The sequence below is a fragment of the Sorghum bicolor genome, chromosome 5, assembly GCF_000003195.3.
Source record: "Sorghum bicolor cultivar BTx623 chromosome 5, Sorghum_bicolor_NCBIv3, whole genome shotgun sequence".
NCBI lineage: Eukaryota > Viridiplantae > Streptophyta > Magnoliopsida > Poales > Poaceae > Sorghum > Sorghum bicolor.
In genome coordinates, this window is record NC_012874.2 from 54,765,680 (window position 1) to 54,791,600 (window position 25,921).

Genomic DNA, 25,921 nt, shown 5'->3' on the forward strand with positions numbered 1-25,921 from the left:
CCCTGTCGAGATGCACTCCATGTTGTTAAACAAGAAAACAGCAAGGGAGGCATGGGAAGGGATCATGGCTATGCGGCTCGGTGCGGAGCGCGTCAAGGAAGTGAACGCACAGAAGCTGCTGGGTGAGTTTGAGGCGATCACGTTCAAGACGGGGGAGACGATCGACGACTTCGCAGTACGCATCTCACGTCTGGCCACAGATCTGTGTGGGATGGGGGAGAAGAGCGTATACGATGCACACGTCATGAAGAAGTTCCTCAGGGTCGTGCCACCTTGTTACAATCAGGTGGCAGTAACGATCGAGATGTTCTGCAATCTCAAGGAGCTCACGTTGGAGGAGTTGGTTGGACGGCTGTGGGCTGTTGAGGATCCGTTCGAGCCATCGGCGGAGCAGTTGTCAGAGAAGATGCCCAAGCTTTTGCTCTCTGAAGAGGAGTGGATGGCGAAGCACAAGGCGTGAATGGTGGACCAATCGTCGTCTTCCGGTGGGAAGGGCGGTGGTGGTAAGCATTATGTCAAGAAGGAGAAGACTGGAGCGCGTGACTCTGGGCTAAGACTCACGTCCATGGGGACGCCACAGCGTAGAGGGAAGTGCAAGAAGTGTGGCATCTACGGGCACTGGGCGAAGGAGTGCAAGACACCAGCAAAGGAGGAGCGGCAAGAGGCTGTGCACGCTGTTCTTGGAGTGAACGATTTAGCCTTGCTGGTGGCTCAGGTGTGCAATGTTGTGCGAAGAAGACCAAGTTTCGTGCAACAGGTATTTTTGAACCAGGATCGGGTGTTTCCAGCAGACTACAATGAAGGCTCTTGTGTTCTAGACACTAGCGCAACAAACCACATGACAGGGTGTCGTGCATCACTGATAGAACTTGATGAGACTGTCGGCGGAGTAGTGCGATTTGGTGACGGATCTACAGTCAAGATCGGAGGGATCGGCGCCGTGACGATCGCTGGAAAGAATCATGATCATCGTGTGCTGACAGAGGTATACTATATTCCTTCTTTGCAATGCAACATTGTTAGGGCAGTTGGAGGAGAACGGATGCCGTGTTGAGATAGACAGGGGTGTGCTGCAAGTCTTTGAATGCCGACAAGGGGTGATTCAGGAGAGAGCACTAATCAAGGCAGAGAGGAGAAATCACCTGTATGTGATGAAGATGAATCTGACTATGCCGATCTATCTGGTGAGCAAGATCTCTGAAGAAGCTTGGCTCTGGCATGCTCGATACGGGCACCTGAACTTTAGATCGTTGCGCGATCTGGGTTCTAAGAAGATGGTGGTAGGGATACCTCGGATTCAGCATGAGGATCAAGTTTGTGATGGGTGCACTCTTGGGAAGCATCATCGAGCACCCTTTCCACGAGCATCAACATATCGAGCTTCAGCAAGACTTGAACTAGTCCATGGGGACTTGTGTGGGCACATATTGCCACCCACACGAGGAGGCAAGTCATTCTTTTTGCTTATAGTTGATGATTATAGCCGCTATATGTGGCTGGAGTTACTGACAACAAAGGCAGAGGTGTTTCAGTGCTTTAAGAGAATAAAGTCTATTGCAGAAGCTGAATCTGGTAGACAATTGAAGGTATTCAGGACTGATAGGGGAGGGGAGTTTAACTCCACTGTTTTTGCAGCTTTTTGCAGTGAACAAGGCATTAAGCATAATACAACGGCACCCTACACCCCTCAGCAAAATGACATTGTGGAGCGACGTAACCAGACTATAGTAGAGATGGCTCGTTGCTTACTAAAGAGTATGAAAGTACCAGCTAAGTTTTGGTGGGAAGCAGTCAAGGTAGCAGTACACATCCTGAATAGATCACCTACAAAAATCTTGGATCATAAGACACCGTTTGAAGCATGGTTTGGGAGAAAGCCTGGAGTTCAGCATCTGAGAACTTTTGGCTACAAGGCGTATGCAAAGGTAGTTGGACCCAGTCTAACCAAATTGGCAGATAGATCAGTCCCGGGTGTGTTTTTGGGCTATGAGCCAGGCACCAAGGCATATCGGGTGTATGATCTCATACATGACAAGTTGATCGAGTCACGGGATGTGATATTTGATGAGAAACAGAGATGGAATTGGGAGGAGAAGGAGTGCAGTGCAGCAGCAGGAGTACCTGACTTCACTGTTTTTTGGCTAGACGATACTGACGAAAATCCGACAATAGAGTCGAGTTCAGGTTCTGACCAACAGCCTTCCCCATCGCCTGCACCCTCAATTCCATCACCTGGAGGAGGTTCGGTGGGATCACCACACACACCTCAAGCATCAACAGGGTCGACACATAATAGATCCAGTGGGCCACTCCCCCTACTGGTTTATCGATTGATTCAGAAGGTGTACCTCAGAGGTTGAGAACTATAGCAAGCCTGCTGGAAGATATAGAAGAAGTACAGGGTTTTGAATACAATGGAGTTTTTCTTGTGGCAGCTGAAGAACCAAGATCTGTTAATGAGGCTCTGAAGGAGAGTTGTTGGCGAGAGGCTATGCAAGCAGAGATGCAAGCCATCAAAGCCAACAGAACATGGGATGTTAGCGAGCTTCCTACAATACACAAAGCCATAGGCTTAAAGTGGGTTTTCAAGATCAAGAAAGACCCAGAAGGCAAAATTGTGAAGCACAAAGCCAGGCTAGTGGCAAAGGGTTATGCTTAGCAGCAAGGAGTCAACTTTGATGAGGTATTTGCACCTGTAGCTAGAATTGAGACAGTGAGAGTCTTACTTGCATTGGCAGCACAAGGAAGATGGGAGGTACACCATATGGATGTAAAGTCTGCATTCCTGAATGGAGACCTTTTAGAGACTGTCTTTGTGAAGCAACCTCCTGGGTTCATTATTGGGCAAGGTGACAAGGTACTAAAACTTAGGAAAGCACTCTATGGGCTGAGGCAGGCACCCAGGGCCTGGAATTCAAAACTGGACAAGGAATTAATAGCACTGGGCTTTGTGAGAAGCAAGCTTGAACATGCAGTATATAGAAGAGGTAGCAGTAACTCTTTTCTGCTTGTGGGGTGTATGTTGATGATCTAGTTATCTCTAGGCCGAATGTCTGTGACATTATTCAATTCAAGCAGGAGATGATGATGAAATTCAGCATGAGTGATTTGGGTCTTCTAAGTTATTACCTAGGCATTGAGGTGAAGCAAGAAGATGGTCAGATCACGCTGTAGTAAAGAAAGTCTTGGAGACAACGGGGATGCTGAATTGCAATTCAAGTCCAACTCCAATGGAATCTAGACTCAAGCTCTGCAAGAACAAGGATGGAGCTGATATTGTAGAACCAACTGCATATCACAGTGTTATTGGAAGTCTTAGGTATATTGTCAACACAAGACCAGATTTAGCATTTTGTTGTTGGTGTGGTTAGCAGATATATGGAGTCTCCAAACAGAGAACACTGGACTGCAGTCAAGCATGTGCTAATATACTTGAAGGGCACCATGGATTATGGGTGTGTGTACAAGAGAGGTACTGAACTGAAACCCTTTCTGATCGGGTACAGTGATAGTGATTTTGCCGGGGACACAGAAGACAAAGAGTACAACAGGAGTGGTATACTTCCTAGGGAAGAACCTGGTGACTTGGGCGTCACAGAAACAAAAGGTTCTGGCTCTATCTTCATGTGTGGCAGAATACATGGCAGCAGCAGCATGTCAAGGAGTATGGCTTAGTCGGCTAATTGGAGATCTAATGGGAACCAAGGAGACACCAGTGAAGCTCTTGATGGATAACATGTCAGCCATTGCTCTTAGCAAGAATCCGGTGCATCACGACCGAAGCAAGCATATTGATACAAAATATCACTTCATTCGTGGGTGCATTGAGGAGGGGAAGGTTGAAGTTGATCATGTTGGGACAAACAATCAGCTAGCAGACATCTTTACCAAGGCCCTCGCGAGAGTGAGGTTTCAGGAGCTCAGGGAAGCGCTGGGTGTCGTCAAGGTGCAATAATCTTAGGGGGTGATTTGTTAGCTAAGATATTGCATATCGTATCTTGTAATCATATATGGTTAGTTAGATTACATTAGCTAGACTAGTTGGGAAACGATGTAAGCGATGTCGTGCTCGGCTTGCAATGCAGTCCGGTTTTGGTAACTGCTCGTGCTAGGGAGCTTGTCGCGCACGAGGCGGACTCCGGCAGAAGAATCGGTGTCATGCACGATTTATAACTTGGCGTGGGGATCATGGATCCTTTGTAAGCACATCTATATAAGCATGAATTAATAAACTCCGTGAGAAGCTGCGGCCATAGTACAGCACAATATTGTTTTGTGTTCTTGTTTCCATCTACTAAACCCTGTCATAGTCGCCGCGGTCACCACCGGAGTTGCGAGGGACGTTCGCCTATGATTGATCGACGTTCAGTCCCAACAACAATTACCATTTCATTAGACACGATCCATTGTGATATGGCCATATGGGCCAATGCAATCCTGTTGGCAGTAGGCTGCAGCAGTGAGCTATGCAGTTAATAAGAAGCATTTTCCCTAGTATCCCCCAATACAGCGTGATCATTCAACTTTCAGCCGGAGGAACTGATGAGAAATTGAGATGCTAAAGTAAAAAGCGACACTGCTGCATATATAATCTTTCCACGATAAATCGATAAATAATAACCAGCTAGCCGTGTTTCAGACATCGTAGCCTACTCTGTTCATTCAAGCGGTTTTATACTGACTAGTAGAGTAGTGACTTCCAATACTAGATGCAATCGATCAAATGCTCCTCCTCTGATCCCTCTGCACCATGGAACCAAAGCTGCAGGCAACACACACCTGGAAAGATCCAATGCAAGCAACAACTCGGTCGCGTTCGTCATCCCACCACGCTTGCACTGCAGGCGTGAAGCTCGGCGATTTGGGGCGTTCGTGCATTATTGCCTATATATGCTTCCTGAGCAGCACAGGCGTCATACGTCCATACATATAACACTGTTTGCCCGCCAGCCTCGATGTCGTCGTTGCTGCCGTCGTCCCTGCCCGGGCTGTCGTGCTCGTGCAGCTCCACAATGGGCTTGATCTTGTTGTCCCTGATGGCGATGCAAATGTCGTCGAGGAAGTGCTTCCGGAGCACCAAGGCGTGCACCAGCGTGGTGACGAACAGCCCCGCGACCGTGAGCACGGCGACCGCGGACAGCGCGACGCAGAGCGTCCTGGTGAAGGCGTTGTCCACCTCGGCGGAGTAGCGGATGGACGCGACGGCGGCGCCGGTCATCGGGAACGTGTACGCCCACCACGCCAGCGAGACGTGGCGGAACCCGCAGAGGAAGTTGTCCCGCACCGCCAGCGACGCCGACGCGTACAGGAACATGGCGACGAAGTAGGCCATCCTAGCCCCGAACCCGAACTCGGGCGCCGTGATCCTGGCCAGCGCCATGCTCGCCACGCTGGGCGCCGCCACGAAGAGGAACAGCGCCGGGTAGAGCTCCGCCTTGGGCATCGTCTCGCTAGTGGTGGGGAGCCGCTGGTACAGCGTCACGAACAGCACGGTGTAGTGCGCCAGGCCGACGGCGAAGAAGAAGACGGGGCCCTCCCTGAGCCCCATGTTGGCGCCCAGCAGCGCGCCCACGAAGTTGCCCACCACGGCCAGGTGGTTGGACGGGTTGGCGACCTTGGACAGCGGCCGCTGCCCGCCGGACATCCACTGGCCGTAGATCTTGAGCTCCAGGACGAGCACGGGCGCCATGAGCGCGTACCAGAGCCACTGCGGCAGGGGATCCCTGGCCACGGACTGCGGCACGCCGATGACCAGGAGGAGGCACGCGATCCATGGCGCGAAGAAGAAGTTCACCCGGATCGGGTGGTAGTACTCGCGCCGGACGGCGTCGAAGAAGAAGGCGGCCTTGAGCGCGTACACGGCCGTGATGGCGCACATGAGCACCACGGAGATGCACCACAGCACCAGGTTCACCTTGTGGGTCATGTGCAGGAACATGGTCGGGGTCGGCGACGACGACGCCATCGTCTTCCACAGGATCGCCTGGCTGCTCACGCCCAGGCACATACCGAACGCCGACACCGGGAAACGGAGCAGGAACGGCCACGTCTTGTCCGACGGCGGCACCAGCTCCGACGACGACTGGGCACAAGGCAGGAGGAGCGATCAGTAACCTTGGAAACACAAATAAATTACTCCCTTATTTATAAATTACATACAAAGCATGTTGGCTTTTAAGCCTAATTATTCCATGATTGGACACTAATTGTCAAATAAAACGAAAATACAAACTTTAACACCTCCAACCAAACACTCCCTATGTCTCATATAGGTGACTCGAACTTATGATCCATGTTTATATGAGTTAGAACAACTATCATGTCCAGTGGTGGTACCGAGTCTGGTTTCAAGATGCATTGAGTTGTGTTGATGTTGTAATGTGCACACATATTTGTCTTGTACTGGTGTTTTTTCTATAAATTTAGTAAATTTTTGATAAAATAGTTTGATTTAGGATAATTATAGAAGTTTATTTGTCCCCTTCTCTTATATTTCACATGCTTGAATTTTAAAATGACTTTCGACAATAGTCTTATACGGCCAATTAGCTAGTACAAGTAAATTGTCACTTTTGGTGACACTACAAAAATTAGTGCTTTACATGACGTTTTTTTTGTGACGTTCTCACAAATCATCACAGAATTACATTGTCTATGCCAAGGATGATACACCTGTGACGATTAGACGTCACAGATGGCAACTCAGAAAACATCTACTACGGTGCTGACATGGATAATCGTGTCGGTCTAGTTAAAATGTTCAAAAATTTATTGCTGATTCCTAGGAATCAAACCTTGGATCTCTTCCAAAGGACTCGAGAGTGCTAACCACCAAGCTTGTATTCTGTTGTTGAGTATTGTCTATCCTACCGCAACTCAGTTCTTTGCCGTTGATACATAGTAGTGTGATTTGTTATTTGTCTTTGTATCGTAACAAATCAAATTTGTGTCCTTTTCTCACTATAGAAATAATTGTAAACTGTTAAATTATTTTTGTACCAACACATATAACATGTTGTGAGATTTGTACGTAGTTTTCTCTAACAAATTTTTTATTCTCGGAACAAAAAATTAACGAACTAAAACTATAATTTGAACATAAAATATATGTAATAACCACCATCTAAATGAAACTAAAAGTCAGACATCTAAAATTTAGCAAATCCCTTGGAACAGAGGCATCTAAAAATTGCAAAAGTGACCGTGCATGTATCTTGAGCTTGTCGAGCTCGGGGCCTTCCAGGGCGATGAAGAAGCGATCAACTTTGGGCCGCCAGAGCTCGTCGTCTTCTTCCTCCTCGTGGACCTCCGGCGGCGCCGCACCAGCCAGGTGGTTGAGCTTGTCACTGCTCATGATCATGACCCCGGTGGCGCCGCGCGGGGGCTGGTGGTGGCCGCCGGGTATGGGCTGCGAGCGGAACGCCACCGTGTCCGCCGGCTGGTGCGTGAACCAGACGCTCCCGCCTCCGTTCTCCCGCGCGGGCGGCGGCGGCGTCTGCGTCTTGCTGTTGGCGGCCTCCTCCATGGCTCACCTCACTCAGCTGACTTGCCTGTGTGTCAGAGACCTGGAGTCCTATGCGCGCAGCTGCAGCCTTGTTGTTCGATCAAGGAAGGAAGCGATCGAGCAGCAGGGGAGACCGATCGACCGGAGCATTGTGTGGGCAACGGGGCTTGTGGGGCTTTAAAATGGCCCGGCGCCAGACTACAATGATGACGGCTGCCTGACTCATGACTACCCGGCCTTGTTTAATTCACACCAAAATTCTAAATTTTTTTAAGATTTCTTTATCTCATCGAATCTTTAAACGCATGCATGAAACATTAAATATAGATAAAAAATAACTAGTTGCACAATTTGTCTGTAATTTGCGAGACGAATCTTTTGAACCTCGTTAGTCACCTATGATTAAACAATAATTGTCAAATACAAATGAAAATATTATAGTAGCGAAATCTAAAAATTTTCACCAACTAGAAAGGCCGGCAGCAAAATGTGTGTGTGCGCCTGCATGCTTGTCAGCAGCACAACTGCCCGCTGCGGATGCGTACGCCAGCGAATCAAGGCATCTGTTTCTTCTGTTTCGTTATGGAACACCGTTTAGGGTTTACTCCTCCACGTTTTTGGGGCCGGGGATATGTTTAGGCTCGATCTGATTGTAACGCGTCTCCCCCAACGGCCTGGCCAAATCGACAGCTAGCTGCTGATACATATGGAGACGATGATGATGATGATGATGATGATGACGACGCGAAATGAAAGGAAATTGTTGCCAGTTGATAGGAGCAGCCACTGCTAATTACAGCCGAACGAAAATGATGCATGGCCAAAGTCAGAGACCGTACGTACGTGGATTTTCGGGGAGCTCTCATCTCTTGTACAAGCGCTAGAACGTTTCTTCTTTCGTTATGCCGAAAAGTCAGCGAAATGGATGTAAGCTAACCACTTCCTCCTCTTAAAAAGCATCCAAAACAAATAGATCGTGGTGCTGGACGGCGAGCTCCTCCAAATCAAGAGTAAAATTCCTCTCTTCAGCCTTGCCAAGAATGTTATCATAAAAATCAAATACTGCCTTCTCATCTTGTGAGACGACCAGATCAGCACCAACCTGTAATTTTAAGATGAAGTTTTTATTTTTTTCTGAATCTGGCCTGCTGATGAAAGAACACAGTAGGCCTCATCGTCCTGAAGATAAAGAATCCTAGACCGCAATCGCTCCAACGAAGCCAAGCCAAGACAGTGAAGTTTAAGATTCCTTCTCAGCCGTTCCTCGCTATCACAGGCGTTGCAGTGAAGAAGTTCTTTTGGCCAAATCTAACTGGGCTTTAACATAATTCCATTGCCCTATCTTTGGCCAAATCAGAGTGCAATTGAATTTCACAACCTATTCATTATTCATTAGAATTGGCTTTAAGGATTGGCGTAGCTGGTTTCAAACTAAATGAGTGCGCAATTTTGGAGATGCCCTGGTTTTGGTTAGGCAAAATTTGGCTGTAAACCAATCAGGTCCTTAGTTTTTCCTGCGCCTTCCCGTTTAGAAGGTTTTAATCTGTAGTATTTGTCTCATAGTCCTGGGAAAAAGTTCATAAGCAGAGCAGTACTATACCCACTGCTAGAGAACAGACCTTTCGTCGATGTGCCAAATAAGCTTTAGTCCCGGCAATTTTGGCGACCGGGACAAAAGAAATCTTTAGTCCCGGTTAGTAAAGCCAACCGGGACTAAACCCTCCCCGCTATAAATTGAATCTCCCTCCTACCATCTTCCTCTCTCTGCCCGAGCTCGAGGTGCTTTGTTCTTGCTTGTTCTTCCATTGTTCTTGCTTGTTAGTGCTCTCATCTCCCACGATTGATCCATTTCAACGCTTCTACGCCGTCGTCGATTTGTTTGAAAGGTTGCTAGCTTCATCCTCCTATGTTTCTCACCGCCATATGTAATTTCATATTGGACATATGTCTATTTTGATTAATTCAGGTTGCCATCTGAGCAATCATCGTCTTCTCATGTTTGAATTTTTTTGAACGATGGTAAGTGTGTGCCCGCTAAAAACTAGTATACACAAATCATTACTACTATGTATACACGAATCATGTTAAGTTCTATTATAGATATTATAGGATATTTTGTTCTATGTATACACGAATAATATGTTCATGTTCTTATTTTAAAATATTAATAATATATTTTTTGTTTTAATTGTTAAATAATTTTTTTTTCACTTTAAAAATTATTGAAATTAATTTTCTTTACTGATAAAATTATAGCTTTTAATAGAAAAATTACAATTCCATGATAATGCAGATAATGACACGCCATTGGATGTACAATGCTGATCGCCGCTCCAACGAGTTCATTGAGGGCGTGAGAGAATTCCGCAGAGTGGCGGAGCAAAATAAGCGGGATGGTTTTATGTGCTGCCCATGTGCCGTTTGTAAGAATTTGAAGGAATTTTCAAACTCAAGAGAAATTCACTTGCACTTGTTCACGAATGGTTTCATGTCAAACTATATTTGTTGGACCAAACACGGAGAGTCTGGGGTTATGATGGAAGAAGGTGAAGAAGAGCAAGCGTACCCTGACGATGTTTTTGCTCAATACTGCGACTTCGCAGTAGAGGACGAAGGTGATGAAGACGGGGATGCAGGAAACAGTATCGTTGATGATGACGATGCTCTTGGTGATGTCATTCGCGACGTACAGAGAGATTGCGAAAGTGCAAAGGAGAAGGCTAAATTTGACCAAATGCTAGAGGATCACAAGAAGCTACTCTACCTGTCGGCCGAAGAGGGATAGAAAAAGCTAGGAACGACACTGGAGTTGTTACAGTGGAAGGCAGAGAATGGTATTTCTGACAAGGCATTTGGAAAATTACTGAAGATGCAAAAAAAGATGCTTCCGAAGCCTAATGAGTTACCCACCACTACATACGAAGCAAAAAAGATCGTCTGCCCTTTGGGATTACAAATCGAGAAGATACATGCATGCCCTAATGACTGCATCCTGTACCGTGGCGAGCACGAGAAATTAGATGAATGCCCTGTTTGCCATGCGTCACGGTACAAGATCTTGCGAGATGACCCTGGCGATGTTGAGGATGAAGAACGTCCGAGAAAGAGAATCCCTGCCAAGGTTATGTGGTATGCTCCAATAATTCCACGCCTAAAACGTTTGTTCAGAAATAAGGAGCATGCAAAGTTGTTGCGATGGCACAAAGAAGACCGTAAGGTGGACAACATGTTGAGACACCCTGCAGATGGTTCTCAGTGGAGAGGAATTGATAGAGAATTCCCGGAATTTGCAGAGGACGCAAGAAACCTAAGGTTCGCATTGAGTACGGATGGATTTAATCCTTTTGGGGACCAGAGCTCTAGTCATAGCACTTGGCCCGTTACTCTGTGTATCTACAACCTTCCTCCGTGGTTATGCATGAAGCATAAGTTCATTATGATGCCGGTGCTCATCCAAGGTCCGAAGCAACCTGGCAACGACATCGATGTTTACCTAAGGCCATTGGTTGAGGAACTCCATCTTCTATGGAGCAAACCAGGTGTGCGTATGTGGGATGAGTACAAACAGGAAGCATTCGACCTACGAGCATTGTTGTTCGTGACAATCAATGATTGGCCAGCTCTAAGCAATCTTTCAGGACAGACAAACAAGGGATATAATGCTTGCACCCATTGCTTTGGTGACCTTCAAGCTATCTATTTGAAAAAATGCCAAAAGGTCGTGTACCTTGGCCATCGTCGATTTCTTGCTAAGAACCACCAGTTGAGAAAGAAAGGCAAACATTTTAAAGGTACGGCAGAACACCGGTCCAAGCCAGGCAACCGAGATGGGGCAGAGGTATTCCAGATGGTCAAAGATTTGAAAGTAGTGTTTGGAAAGGGAGAAGGCAGCGGACCTGTTCCGAAAGATGCTTCGGGGCGTGCCCCAATGTGGAAGAAGAAGTCAATATTTTGGGAGCTACCATATTGGAAACACCTTGAGGTCCGCCACTCCATCGACGTGATGCACCTGACCAAGAATCTTTGTGTCAATCTCCTAGGGTTTATGGGTGTGTTTGGAAAGCCTAAGGATACCCTTGAGGCTCGAGAGGACTTAAAGCGCATGAAAGAACGAGACAACCTGCATCCAGAGCAGACAGATGATGGACGCCAGTATTTAAGACCTGCTAGCTACACTCTTAGCAATGAGGAGAAGGAAATTATGTTTGAGTGCCTAAGCAGCATCAAGGTCCCATCTGGGTTCTCCTCCAACATAAAGCGTATAATAAATGTGCCAGAGAAAAAAATTTGTCAACTTAAAATCGCACGACTGCCATGTGATTATGACACAACTGCTTCCGGTTGCCTTAAGAGGAATTCTACCTCCACATGTACGTCTGGCCACCGTGAAGTTGTGTGCATTCCTCAATGCAATTTCTCAGAAGTCAATCAATCCTCTTGATCTAGCTACTCTACAGAACGATGTGGTTCAATGTCTTGTCAGCTTTGAGTTGGTGTTTCCTCCATCTTTCTTTGATATCATGACACATCTCCTAGTTCATCTGGTCAAAGAGATTCATATTCTGGGTCCTGTCTTCCTACACAACATGTTTCCCTTAGAGAGATTTATGGGTGTACTGAAAAAATATGTTCACCAGCGGGGTCGGCCAGAAGGAAGCATCATCAAGGGATACAGGACAGAGGAGGTCATTGAGTTCTGTGTGGACTTTATTCCTGATCTTGACCCGATTGGTCTTCCTGAATCAAGGTATGAGGGGAGACTCGGTGGAAAGGGTACACTAGGAAAGAAAACATATATCAGCCAAGGTGATGATTTATTCAATAAAGCGCACTACACAGTCCTTCGAAACTCCATTGTGGTGGAACCCTATATTGAGGAACACATGGATTTTGTACGATCCGAGAATCCTGGAAAGAATGAGACTTGGGTTACGCATCATCACATGGAAACATTCGGTGACTGGTTGCGAAAAAAATGCCAGGGTGATAAAGATATTGGAGATGAACTTTATTTGTTGGCTAGGCAACCAGCGTGGCACGTCCTCACATACAAAGGGTACGAGATAAATGGAAATACATTTTACACCGTATCACAAGATAAAAAGAGTACCAACCAAAAGAGTGGTGTCCGTGTGGATGCCACGGACACGAATGGGGACAGGCACACATATTATGGTCGTATAGAGGAGATTTGGGAACTAGACTATGCACATAATTTTAAAGTCCCTTTATTCTGATGCCAATGGGTGAAGATGAAAGGAGGGGTATCAGTCGATAAGGAGTACGGAATGACAACAGTGGACCTCAACAATATTGGATATACAAACGATCCATTCGTCCTCGGTACTAAGGTGAATCAGGTGTTCTATGTGAAAGACATGTCTACAAAACCTAAGAGAGGGAAACAAGACGAGAAAAACACCATCGAGCCAAAGCGACACATCGTTCTTACAGGGAAAAGAAACATCGTGGGAATTGAAGACAAGTCAGACGTGTCAGAGGATTATGAAAAGGATGAACGGATCCCACCCTTTTGTGTGGCCAAAGACCCAAGCATCATGCTCGCTGCAGAGGACACTCCATGGTTACGGAATGATCATAACCAAGGGCATTATGTTAAGAAAAAGTTTACCACTGTGCTAGCTTGATAATGGTAGTGATTTGTACTTGAAATCTTGTGTAATATAATTGTAACATTATGAAATGTAGACCTTGATGAGTGGAACAATATTGGTATTTATGAGTTTTCCATTTGAGGCCATCCATGGTTCTGAAAATTAGCGTTTCGCTATGAATTCTTTCAAATTTTAAAAATGAGTGGTCTAAACTTTTTCAAATGAAAATGTGACCACTAGAGAAAATGTAGGTCTTGATGAGTGGAACAAACTTTGTATTCATGAGTTTTCTATTTGAGGCCATCCAGGGCTCGGTCAAAGTGTGTGTTTGTGAAACCCACTATTTTGACTTTGGTCAAACTTGGTCAAATGACCCACCTGAGTACTTCAAATGGAAAACTTTTGAATGCCAAGTTGTTAGGTCTCATCAAGACCTACATTTCATATATGGATCATATTTTCATCCGGATAAATTTGATCGAGTCCGAGGCTCGTGTTTTCAAATTCGAAGACGGGCTTTGGTCAAACGACGGAGAAAATGACTTGGAATGGAAATCTTTTGAATACCAAGTTGTTAGAGCTCATCAATATCCAAACTTTTTATATAGACCATTTTTCCATTTGGAAAAGTTTATGTAAACAATACTCACCAAATCTTGAATCTCACACAAACTTTATGAAACTATACGTGGGAAGTGTGGATTTTGAACTACACTTTGCCAACACTTTGTCAAATGCAAAAATGGTCTATATATGAAATGTAGACCTTGATGAGTGGAGCAATATTGGTATTCATGAGTTTTCCATTTGAGGCCATCTATGGTTCTGAAAATTAGCGTTTCGCTATGAATTCTTTCAAATTTCAAAATTGAGTGGTCTAAACTTTTTCAAATGAAAATGTGACCACTAGAGAAAATGTAGGTCTCGATGAGTGGAACAAACTTTGTATTCATGAGTTTTCCATTTGAGGCCATCCAGGGTTCCCAAATACATCTTACAACTTTTGAAAATTTAAATTTCAAATTTATACAATCAATGTCGCGCATTTGTATAATTATTACTAAAGAAACAAAAGTTTAACGTCCAAATGACCCAAAAACAAAGTATCTATCTAAAGCCAACAATTTTTTAAAATTTAATTGGTCATTATGTTTTTGCATTAACAAAATATTCATTATGAATAACATTTATTTTGAGTAATATGAAATATTTAAAAATCAATTGTGTTAAGAATTTTTATACTCAAGAGTAGAGCAGAATAAAATTAATGTGTATTTTTTAACAATTTTATCAGATTTATTTAATTTATAATACATTTAACAATGTAAAGAGGAAAAAAAAGGAAAAACCAAATTATGGCGCCTAAACTGGCGCCATAAATTGGTGAGAACCGGGCAGAGCCCGGGACTAAAGGTGCCCTGCCCTATAAAGGGCAGAGGCCTTCTTCCTCCTGCCACTGCGCTCGCGTCCGTCTTCGTCCTCTGCCCTAACCGCCGCGCTCCTCCGCCGCCGCTCCGTCTCCTCCGCCGCCGTTCCGAGGACGCCCCGCTGCCGTACGCCGCGCTCCCTCTCTCCTCTCTTTCTCTCCTTCTCGCGCGCGCTCGGCCGCCGTAGCCTAATGCCGCGCGCGCGCCCGAGCCGCCGCCGTACGCGCGCCGGCCGCGCTCCCTCCGCGCGCCCGCGCCGCCGCCGTAAACCGTCCGCGCGCGCCCCCACGCGAGCCCCCACCGGCCACGCGCGCCACCACCGGCCGGCGGCGCAGCCGCCGAGCCCCGGCCCCGGGCGCCGCTCGAGCCGGCCCGTGGCGCTGGCGGCCTTGTTTAGGGCGCCATGTTCCCAAAAATTTTACAAAATTTTTTCAGACATATGCATAGAGTATTAAATATAGTTTAAAAAAAAAATTAATTGCGCAGTTTGATCGAAATTGACGAGACGAATCTTTTGAGCCTAGCTAGTCTATAATTGGACAATATTTGTCAAATACAAACGGAAGTAAACAAGGCCTTAGTTCCTAAAAAATTTTGTAATATTTTTTAATTCTCCGTCATATTAAATCTTTAGACGCATGCGTGAAGTATTAAATATAGACAAAAATAAAAACTAATTGCACAATTTGGTCGGAATTGACGAGACGAATCTTTTGAGTCTAATTAGTACATGATTCGATAATATTTGTCAAATACAAACGAAAGTAGTACTATTCCTAAATTGCAAATAGACGAAAATAAAAACTAATTGCACTGTTCACGTAATATATATACCATGTTCTTTAAATTTTTTTCTTTGTTACATGTATTTATTTATTTTTCTTATGCTTTGCTCTAATTATTATTTGTATTACATTATATATTTTTTCTTAGGCCTTGTTTAGTTCTGAAAAGATTTTCTATTTTGGTATTGTAGCATTTTCGTTTATTTGTAGCAAATATTGTCCAATTATAAACTAACTATGCTCAAAAGATTTGTCTTGTAAATTACAGACAAACTATGTTATTAGTTTTTGTTTTTTCTGTATTTAGTGCTTCATGCATGTGCCACAATATGTAAATGTGATATAATATTTGTTCCTTATTTCTTCCTTCTTCCAGATCGACGTCTCTCTAGCGTCGTTACCAAAGTCCCCGTCGAGTCTCCGCACCGACCGCCGTCTCTCCGCCGTCTCACCGCTTTCAAACTACAGGTATGTCGAGATGGATCTATTAGTGGTACAATTATCAGTGCTATAATTAGTGGTACAATTAGTGGTTTAAATTAGTGGTACAATTATGATATATTTAATTATTAGCAGTAAACCCCAAACCCTTAGCCGTATACTGTTGCAGAAAATCCTAAGTTGTAAACCCTAGTTTTATATATTGTTTCCTTGTCAGGTATACACAGTAGTGCTAGTAGTCATGTGTCACCAATTTCTTATAAATCTAGAATATTGCCTCTGCTCAAATTCATATATAATTAATTATTTTCATGTATATTATAGTACCAATTTCTTAATTATTTTCACGTAATATATATACGGTGTTCTTTAATGTAGTGATGTTCTATGGTGTATTTAGTTTTTTTCACGTAATATATATTTGATGTATTTAGTGATGTTCTATAGTGTTCTGTGATGTATTTAGTGATGTTCTAAGCCCTAAGCCCTAAACCCTAAACCCTAGTTTTATATATTGTTTCCTTGTCAAGTATACACGGTAGTGCTAGTAGTGATGTGTCACATATTTCTGTAGAAATGGCCGATCCGAGAGAACACAAAGAGGAAATGATGAACCTGATCTGCGGTCCCACTGAAGAAGTTTATCACGATGACCGCGAAGGCGACCAAAACCCTGAGGGAATCGATGACTGCTCTCAGTATTTGGTCGACCCGAATGAGCAAGACAATGCTGGCCAGCAGGTCTGTAATATGGCAGTCTCCTTTGTTTTTACAGATATAATTCGAAATAATATCTTGTATTAAATTGTCTTTTTTCTTCCTACATAGCCCTCTGGCTCGACGACAACCACGGGGACTAGCCGGAGAGTACGAGGCCCAAAGAAGCCTATGGAGGGTCGGTTAGTAATCTCAGAATTCGAGGAAGCAACAGGCAAGCCACTTGGACCCCATTCAAGGGCCTTCGTGAACCACTTAGGGTACCTTGTCCGGGATAGGATCCCAATCAGTGTCCGTGAATGGAAGGAGAACAAGAAACACCCAGAAATCAGTTATGTCTCTATACGTGACAAGGAGCTACTCTGGGGTGATGTCTTGCAACATTTTACACTGGAGACAAACGATGAACAGTTGAAGGAAAGAGTCCGAGACTGGTCTATGAAGAAGATGGCACCAATGTTCTAGGGCTATAAGAAGCGTTTATATCAAGACTACATCAAGAAAAACATGACTCCAGATTTCAACTCTCCGAACTATGCGAAGCTACGACCGTTTTGGGACGACTTTGTACGGTTCAAGATGTCCGAAGAGGCTCAGGAACGGGTCAGAAAGAACCAAGAGAATGCCCGACGCAAGACCTACCACCACACGAAGGGATCAGGTGGCTACCAAACCGCAGTTCCTAAGTGGGAAAAAGCCGAAAAAGAGTTAATCGACAGGAGGTTGGTGCCCGAATCCCTCGAGTGGCCTGAGCGCGCGAAGCACTGGTTTTTCGCTCACGGAGGCTCACTGGACCTTGAGACCGGAAAGGTCGTGTATGGGGAACGCATCCAAGCTGTTGCGGAAAGATTCCATCAAGCCCGCTCCATCGCTGAAAGTGGAGAATGGCAGCCGAATAGAGATAAAGATGAATTGACATTCGCCCTGGGGAACCCTGAGCACGGTGGACGGACGAGAGGCTATGGCACCGTGTCATGGGAACATGCCTTCCCTGCTGATAGGGAAACTTATAGAAGCCGCCAGAGAAAGAAGGAAGAGGACAAGGAACGGATACGCAGATTGGAGGAAGGACTCATAAAGACCCAAGAAGTGGCTCAACGGGCCCTTGAGCGGGAGCAAGCGCTGAAGGCCACAATGGACGAGAAAATCCAAAAGGCCGTGGAGGAAGCTGTAACTTCCCGCCTCCAAAGCTTATCACAGCCACCGGCCGCCAACATCAGCCCTTGCTCAGCTCATCTAAAGAGCAGTTGTGCTTCTACGGAGGCGCCTGCGAGGCAAGTTGATGACGTAGGGCTGCGATTCCTGGTGGATGACGTCACCGCTCCGTTGACGTCTTGTGAGCTCCATATTCCGGAGGGCGATGGCACAGTAAAGGTGGCTACCGGTGTCGTATCTCCTATCGACCCCACCAAGACACCAACAATCCACTCTGTCCCAATACCAGCCGGATATGCTTGTGTCTCGGTGGATAGAGTGGTCAGAGGCCGTGAAAATGTGCCTCTCGATATCGAAGGCGGTGATGGAGAGAAGACACTTGGTGAAGCGGAGAAGACATTCATATGTTGGAGGAAACGGTACATCATTATTCCTGGGGTGCCGCCGCCACAACCGAACCCTAGCAGGTGCGGATTATTGTGGACGCTACTGCTTTTTCTATAATTATATAATGTATCAAATTACATTTAGTCATGTATACATATACCTTATTTGTTTTCTTCAAATCCAGGGCCTCCCCCCACCGAAGTCCGTCTGTCCATTCACCGCATGACCATAGTGCCGTGGGACACGACGACGACGACGACGTACAAGAGAAGGCCGCATCCCCACCACCGGCCGTCGCATCTCCTCCACGAAGGAATCCAACGCCGCCCGCGGTCGAATCTCCTCCACAACAACAAGCTCCACCTGCGCCACTGCCTCCGCCAATGCCGACGACAACGGCCGCCGCCTCATCGGCACCGGCTGGTGCTGCATCGAGGAGGAAGAGGTCGTCCGCCGAGACACAGAGATCACTCCAACCACCTGCGGCAAAGAGGAAAGCTTTGAACACGAAGATCCCGAAGACGACCAAGCTTCCATATGAGAAGACCGATGAGGAAGTGCTTGCTGCAAGCAAAGCGGAAGTCAAAGCATTCTTTGAAAAATGCAAAGCTGACAGAAAAGCAGAGCAAGAGCCACCATACCTAATGTATCCTCGTTCAAAGCTACGTCAAGTGGTGCAGAAAATGACAGACGCGAACCGTGCTGCGAGTAAACAACCAGGGTCAACAATATCAGACTACGACCGTACTGTCCTAAAGAAAATCAAGGCAGACAAAAGAAAAGTCCAGCAAAAAGTTGCACAGCTCGGTGAACAAGCGCAACAATCAGTTCAGCCACTAGTGGTTGCGAATGAGTACGGTTCAAATGCCAACTTGCTGGCAATGACTATACCTGCAAATGTGGACTTAGATGAGCTCGGGAATTGGATGGAAGAAACTGGGCTGCCCCTAGAAGCACTTCTAGGGCGTACCGATGCGCCAATCCATGGAGGTGTCGATGAATATCAGAGTCGGTACATTTACGGCAGGAGTATGTGCCACCCTGAGAAGGTACGAGGACTTGGTACGCAAATATACAAGCTGCACGAGTACTACTTGAGAGTCAGCTCAGTACATAAACAAGAAGAATTGATTGCCGTCCGAGTCTGCGACCGACACTACTTCCGTGGAGAAGACGTCATATGGATAGATTTTAGTGAAGTACACCAACTTCTCCATATGAATGCTCTTGACAAATCTCTCATGAGCTGCTACTGTCTGTAAGTGATTCTTCCTTTCAATCATTAATCCCATTATAGCATATGTATGTATTCGTAATAACTACGCTCATGATGTGCAGACACATGATGAGAGAACAAATATTGAAAAAAGACAATCGAATTGGTTTCATCGATCCATATGTCGTGTACAAGGACACTAAAACTAAAGATCCATTGAATCTGAAGCCTAAGGAAATGGAGAAGAACCTCCGGAGGTTCTTTTATAACCAAAGGCATACGGAGAAGATACTCTTCCCTTACAATATGGGGTAAGTGTTGTGTTATATCATGTCTTAGTTAATCTGGCATTAAGATATACATATATAAGTTGACTCTAAACAAATGCAGAGATCATTGGATACTTATTGAGATTAAGATCACGGAACAAAGAATACATGTGTGGGACTCAATAAAAAAAGACTTGGCACTCTATCAAGACATAATAGACATAATCCAGAGGTAAGTATATACCATACTTTAAATATCGATGCGTGCTCCTTTACTTTATTATGCTAGCTATACCTAATCAACGAGCGTCTTATTGGGCAGGGCTTGGGCTTGGCTACAACAAAAATATCGTACGGATCTTAATGTGTCACTTCCTCCTCCTGTTCTACTCCCTTGGGTGCCCACGCAGCCGTTTGGAACGAATCTATGTGGATACTATGTTTGTGAATTTATGCGGTGCACCCTATTTAAACCTGCTCAAAGTGTTCTAAAAGTAAGTAACATGCATGTGTATACAGTAAATTCATATCTTATTTATTTGTTGAAACTAAATAGATTTTATGTATATTAATATCTTTTCTAACTAATGCAAATGGAAGGAGTGGAATATGAAAGATAAAGTGTTCGAGTACACATTACTCCTTGGAGTCCAGGAGACGATCGCCGGATTTATCAACGATCATGTCATTCCGGAAGACGGCGAGTTCCACTTATACCCGCAGGGCTTCAAGCCCATTCCAAACAAGGACGAACACTTGTATGAGCTTTGAGTGGGCGGGCAAACATTATGTAATCATTAACCGGTGGCAGCACACTTGATTATTACTTGTACATAATATTATTATTGTAAATGTAATGTGTATGTACGTATGTGTATAGCTATATAATATATATATATATATATATATATATATATATATATATATATATATTATACGGATAATATATATGTAGTTTCATACTTTATTTGAGTGCAATAATAATGACGCTCTCGTATAGGTGCAATGTATATGGATAATTGCGGCGTATACGATTAAATTGGAGAACATATACAATTGAAAACCAAAATCAATAAAGAAATGAAAAGGAAAAAGAAAAAAAAACAAAAACAAAAAACACCTTTAGTCCCGGTTGGTAATATCAACCGGGACTAAAAGGGGTGGCCAGGGGTGGCGCCACGTCACTGCCTGGTGCCCCCTGTAGTCCCGGTTGGTGTTACCAACCGGGACAAAAGGTCCCCATTTAGTCCCGGGTCTAGGAGCCGGGACTAAAGGTTGGACTTTTAGTCCCGATCCCTTAGTCCCGGCTCGCCACCCGAGAATACAAGTGGTTTTCGACCGGGACTAAAGGCCTGTCCTGTACCAGTGACCTTTGCTCACTGTAAAATTTTGTACAAGGTGGATGAAGATCTTGAATATGATCAGTAGCAATTACAGTTTGTAGCAATTCAAACCAAATTAGCACGCAATTTTGGAGGTGCCCTGGTTTTGGTTGGGCAAAATTTGGCTGTAAACCAATCAGGTCCTTAGTTTTTCCTGCGCCTTCCCTTTTAGAAGCTTTTAATATGCAGTATGTGTCTCATAGTCCTGGAAAAAGTTCATAAGCAGAGCAGTACTAAACCTTTGCTCACTGTAAAATTTTGGACAAGGTGGATGAAGATCTTGAATATGATCGGTAGCAATTACAGTTTGTCGCAATTGGTATAGTGCTGAAATCTCGAATATTGGCTCATTAAAGATGGAAATTGGGTCAGGATAAAGATTAATACTGTTTTGATTGGTTGATCTTGTCCCTGTCGCCTGTAGTTCAAATATATTACTCGAAATATGCACTTATTAATATTTTTCAATTCATACAGTGTCATAAGCAATCACGGGGATCGATGCACTATGTGTACTATGTATGCGAGTTTCTTAGACACGACGGTCAGTACACTGGCAAGAAAGTAAGTGAAGTCACATGTGAATGTCATTACTGATGCTGCCTGCATATATTTGTTAGTTTGTAATATGTACAATGGCTTAATAATTTTTGCAGGTATACAAGTGTAATGATTCAAAGGGTAATCATCTTTCGTTAGAAGAGCTCATAAAAATTTGCGATGAAATGTGTAGCTTCATCATGAAAGAAGTGCTTCACAAGGATAGAAAGTATTTTGATACCCATGATAAGTTAGCGAATCCAGAGTACCAAGATCTCGTAGAACATGAGGATTCATAGTACCAAGCAAAACAATGAGTGGAAACTTTTTTTGTTCACACATGGTACTTATATGGTGTATTTTTAGTTATTTTTGTAGTTTCCACTACACTGTTCATAGATGAAGAAACTATTTGCCTGTGAGTCTATGAATTATAAGTATATTTGCCTGTGAGTCTATGAATTATACTTATATTTTGCCTGTGTTATATTTACGATTATAATTGTCTAATATTGGGCACTGTAACTATGTGGTGCCAAATTAACTTTCATGGAAAATAAATATATAGGCGGTTTGTGTAAAGAAACACCAGTGTAAACGTAATTATTCAATCGGTTCTTATAAAAATCCGACAATGTTTCACCATTTCTTCTGGCGTGTTCTACATGAGGCGCCTATGTAAACGTCTTTTTACAGGCAGCTCGTATACTGAACCGACTCTGTAAAATGTTACTACAATCGGTTGGTAACAAGCCGATTGTACATTTGCTGATTTCTACTGTCAAATAGCACTGGCAGTATTGGATGCCGCTAGTGGAAACCCCTCTGGAACCGCCACTATAGTGACCGGCTGTACTAGTGTAATGATTTCGTTGGCTGTTGGAGAAACGCCCTCGTAACCAACTCTTTCATGGCATATTCTCGGCAATAAGGCCTTGTTTAGTTCACGCTGAAAACCAAAAAGTTTTTGAGATTTCCCGTCACATCGAATCTTTCGGCACATGCATGAAGCATTAAATATAGACGAAAATAAAAACTAATTGCACAGTTTAACTGTAAATTACGATACGAATCTTTTGATCCTAGTTAATCTATAATTGGACAATATTTGCCACAAATAAACGAAAATGCTACAGTAGCGAAATCCAAAATCTTTTCGCATCTAAACAAGGCCTTAAGCTAAGGCGCCACAGTGCCATTTTTGCATACTCTGAGCATGTTTGGCAGGGGATTCATTAAACCGCTTCTCTCTCAGAAAAAGAGCTAAATCTTTGCTAAAAGAAAATTTGCTTCTTTTTTTTAAAGAAAAAGGAGAATCCTGCAAAAGATTTCTGGAATTCAGAGTGATGAGAACCATAAACATCTGTAGGACAACGAGCATCTCCTATAAAGATGGGCAAAAAAATACGTGCTACAGCAGCCTAGCTAAACATTGTTGTTTTCTATATTTAAATGGACCACATCATCCCGACGGTTGGTCCTTGCCGCTCGCAATATAGGCCCGCTGCCAGGTCTGCTCGCAAAGTCGCAACGCACTACTAGGCCGCCAAGTCTCCTCGCAAAGTTGCAACGCACAGCTACCCCTTGGCAGCACACCACTTGGTACGATTGTCCCCTGCTTGGCCTCTCCATTGGACGGCGGTGCCGAGCACAGTAGTCGACGATGGCAAGGACTTCATGCGTTCAGGATTTGTTAGGTCAGCCCATCGTGTGTTTCTAATCACACCTGCCTCAGCTTTGCCTTAGAGCCATAGGTGTTAATGGATTGTGAAGCTGAGTTCAATCTACTGAATGAAGTAGTGGATTCATCATCTTCGGATGATGATGATGAATTGTATATTGCTATGGCCACATAGTAGCAATTGATATTGGCAATGAACCATCTATAAATACGTAATGAAAAGCTACGACCTAGCTGTGGTCTTAGGCAGCATCAAATCTTTGTGTTTCGTGTCTCTAGATATCAACGTGAGTTCTAGGGTTAATAGCCGCCGCTGTACTCGCAAACTTCGTGCCGTCGTCACTGCTGATCAGGAGCAGAGCTCGTCCTCTGTTCTAACACGTGGCATCAGAGCTTCAGTTCGTTCCTACCGGAGAAGATGGGAGACATTTCAGCAAGCGTCGCTCCTCGCAGAGTCAAGGAGAGTTCCTTGATGTGGCCTATGTTAGATCGCACCAACTATACAGAGTGGGCGATGTTGATGCATGTCAATTACGAGGCACTAGAGATTTGGAAGGTGATTGAACCGGGCGAGAAGGTGAAGAGAGCACAAGATCGCCAGGCTATGGGCGCACTACTGCGTTCAGTCCCGAAGGAGATGTGGACGACTTTGGGAAGCAAGAAGACCGTGAATGAGGCGAGAGCACAAGATCGCCAGGCTATGGGCGCATTGCTGCGTTCAGACTCGAAGAAGATGTGGACGACTTTGGGAAGCAAGAAAACCGTGAAGGAGGCGTGGGAGTTGGTCAAGACGATAAGACTTGGTGCTGATCGTGTGAAAGATGTCAATGCCCAGAAACTGCTCAAGGAGTTTGAGAATATGAGCTTCATGGAAGGAGAGACAATCGACGATTTTGGCATGAGCATCAACAACCTCGTGGCCAATCTCAAATCGCTTGGAGAGATAGTTGACGACACCTGTGTGATGAAGAAGTTCCTGCGTGTCGTGCCACCTCGTTTCAGTCAACTTGTGGTGTCAATCGAGATGTTCTGTGACATGAAGACATTGACGGTTGAAGAATTGGTGGGTCGGCTGCGTGCAGCTGAGGATCGCCTAGATGACAAGGTGGAGCAGATAACGGACAAGTCAGGGAGGGTACTTCTTGCAGAGGAGGATTGGTTGGAGAAGCACAAGCAACGTTCTCAGTCAAATCCCACCAAGGAGGGCAACCAGAAAAGTTTCATTGGCACTGGAAATACGTAATGCCCCGTATCACAGTGAGGGCGGAAATTCCAGTAGCACAGGCTCCGTCAAGTTGACTAAGGAAGGCACTCCAAAGTGTTTTGGAGTTTGTCACAATTGCGGCATCTATGGCCACTATGCGAGGGATTGTAAACGTCCAAAGAAGAAGTAGAAGGGCGCGAAACAACCAGAAGCAAATGTGGTAGTGGGAGATCAGCCCCGGCACTGCCGTTGGCAGAGGTGAACAACATTGTCCAACCGTTGAAGCAGGATATTCATCTCACAGAGGACAAGGTTGTGCCAGGACTGTACCCGGATGGGAGATGGGTGCTAGACATGGGTGCCAACAACCATATGACAGGCATCCGCTCGACATTGACGCATCTCAATGAGAAAGTTTGCGGTACGGTGCGTTTCGGTGATGGATCTTGTGTGGAAATCTGCCGGATCGGATCGGTGGTCATGGAGGGGCGCCATAACGAACACAAGGTACTGACTTTTGTCTATTATATACCTAAGTTGAAGAGCAATATTGTCAGCCTAGGTCAGCTTTAATAAGCGGGGTGTGACATCAGACTGTACGATGAGCGTCTCCAAGTTCTAGACCGTGAGAAGAAGCTGGTGACCAGTGCACCACGCACTGGAAATAGGCTGTACACTGTGCAGCTAGGAGTGGTTCCACTTGTATGCTTGTTGTCAAAGATAAAAGATGAGGCTTGGCTGTGGCATGCGAGGTATGGACACTTAAATTTCAGAGCTCTTCGTGAGTTGGACAGGAAAGGTATGGCTACTGGAGTTCCATTGATTGATCATGTTGAACAAGTCTGTGAAGGGTGTGCTTTAGGCAAACAACATAGAGCTCCTTTCCCAAAAGTTTCTGGTTTTCGGGCTAAAAAAGGTTTGGAGTTGTTTCACACTGACTTATGTGGACAGATCTCACCGCCAACTCCAGGTGGCAAGAATTATTTTCTGCTAGTTGTTGATGATTTCAGTAGATACATGTGGGTTGAATTGCTCAGGTCAAAAGATGAAGCTTTGTCCTATTTGAAGAAAGTTAAAGCAAGGGCTAAAACTGAATTGGACACGAAGCTGAAGGCCATCAGAACTGACCGAGGTGGTGAATTCAATTCAAAATAATTCACTGTATTTTGTACTGAATTTGAGATTAAGCACTACACTACTACTCTGTATACCCCTCAACAAAACGGAGTACTGGAGAGAAGAAACCAGATTGTAGTTGAGATGGCAAGATGTATGCTGAAATCAAAAGGCGTGCCAGCACAGTACTGGGGAGAGGTGGTTTCAACTGCTGTGTATGTGCTTAACAGATCACCAACCAAGAGTTTGGAGGGAATTACTCCTTATAAAGCTTGGTATGGGAAGAAACCGAGAGTGGGACACTTGAGAATGTTTGGGTGTGTCGGTCTTGTGAAAAACATTGGTCCTAGCGTGAAGAAGCTAAGTGACAGATCCACCAAGATGGTTTTCTTGGGATATGAGGAAGGGACTAAAGGTTACAGGATGTTTGATCCAGTTTGAGGCAAGTTGCATATTATCCGTGATGTGATATTTGAGGAGGA

The 25,921-nt window shown here is 44.8% G+C and overlaps 2 protein-coding genes across 2 annotated transcripts; one reads left to right on the forward strand and one right to left on the reverse strand.

Moving 5' to 3' along the window:
• On the reverse strand, window positions 4,551–7,620 carry LOC8055027 (S-type anion channel SLAH3). The gene is made up of 2 exons (XM_021461867.1): window positions 7,213–7,620; window positions 4,551–6,081 (listed from the first exon to the last, which is right to left on the reverse strand). The coding sequence occupies exons 1-2, from the start codon at window positions 7,523–7,525 to the stop codon at window positions 4,820–4,822; spliced, it is 1,575 nt and encodes a 524-aa protein (XP_021317542.1). The 5' UTR covers window positions 7,526–7,620; the 3' UTR covers window positions 4,551–4,819.
• On the forward strand, window positions 23,634–24,362 carry LOC110435956. The gene has a single exon (XM_021462072.1). The coding sequence runs from the start codon at window positions 23,634–23,636 to the stop codon at window positions 24,360–24,362; it is 729 nt and encodes a 242-aa protein (XP_021317747.1).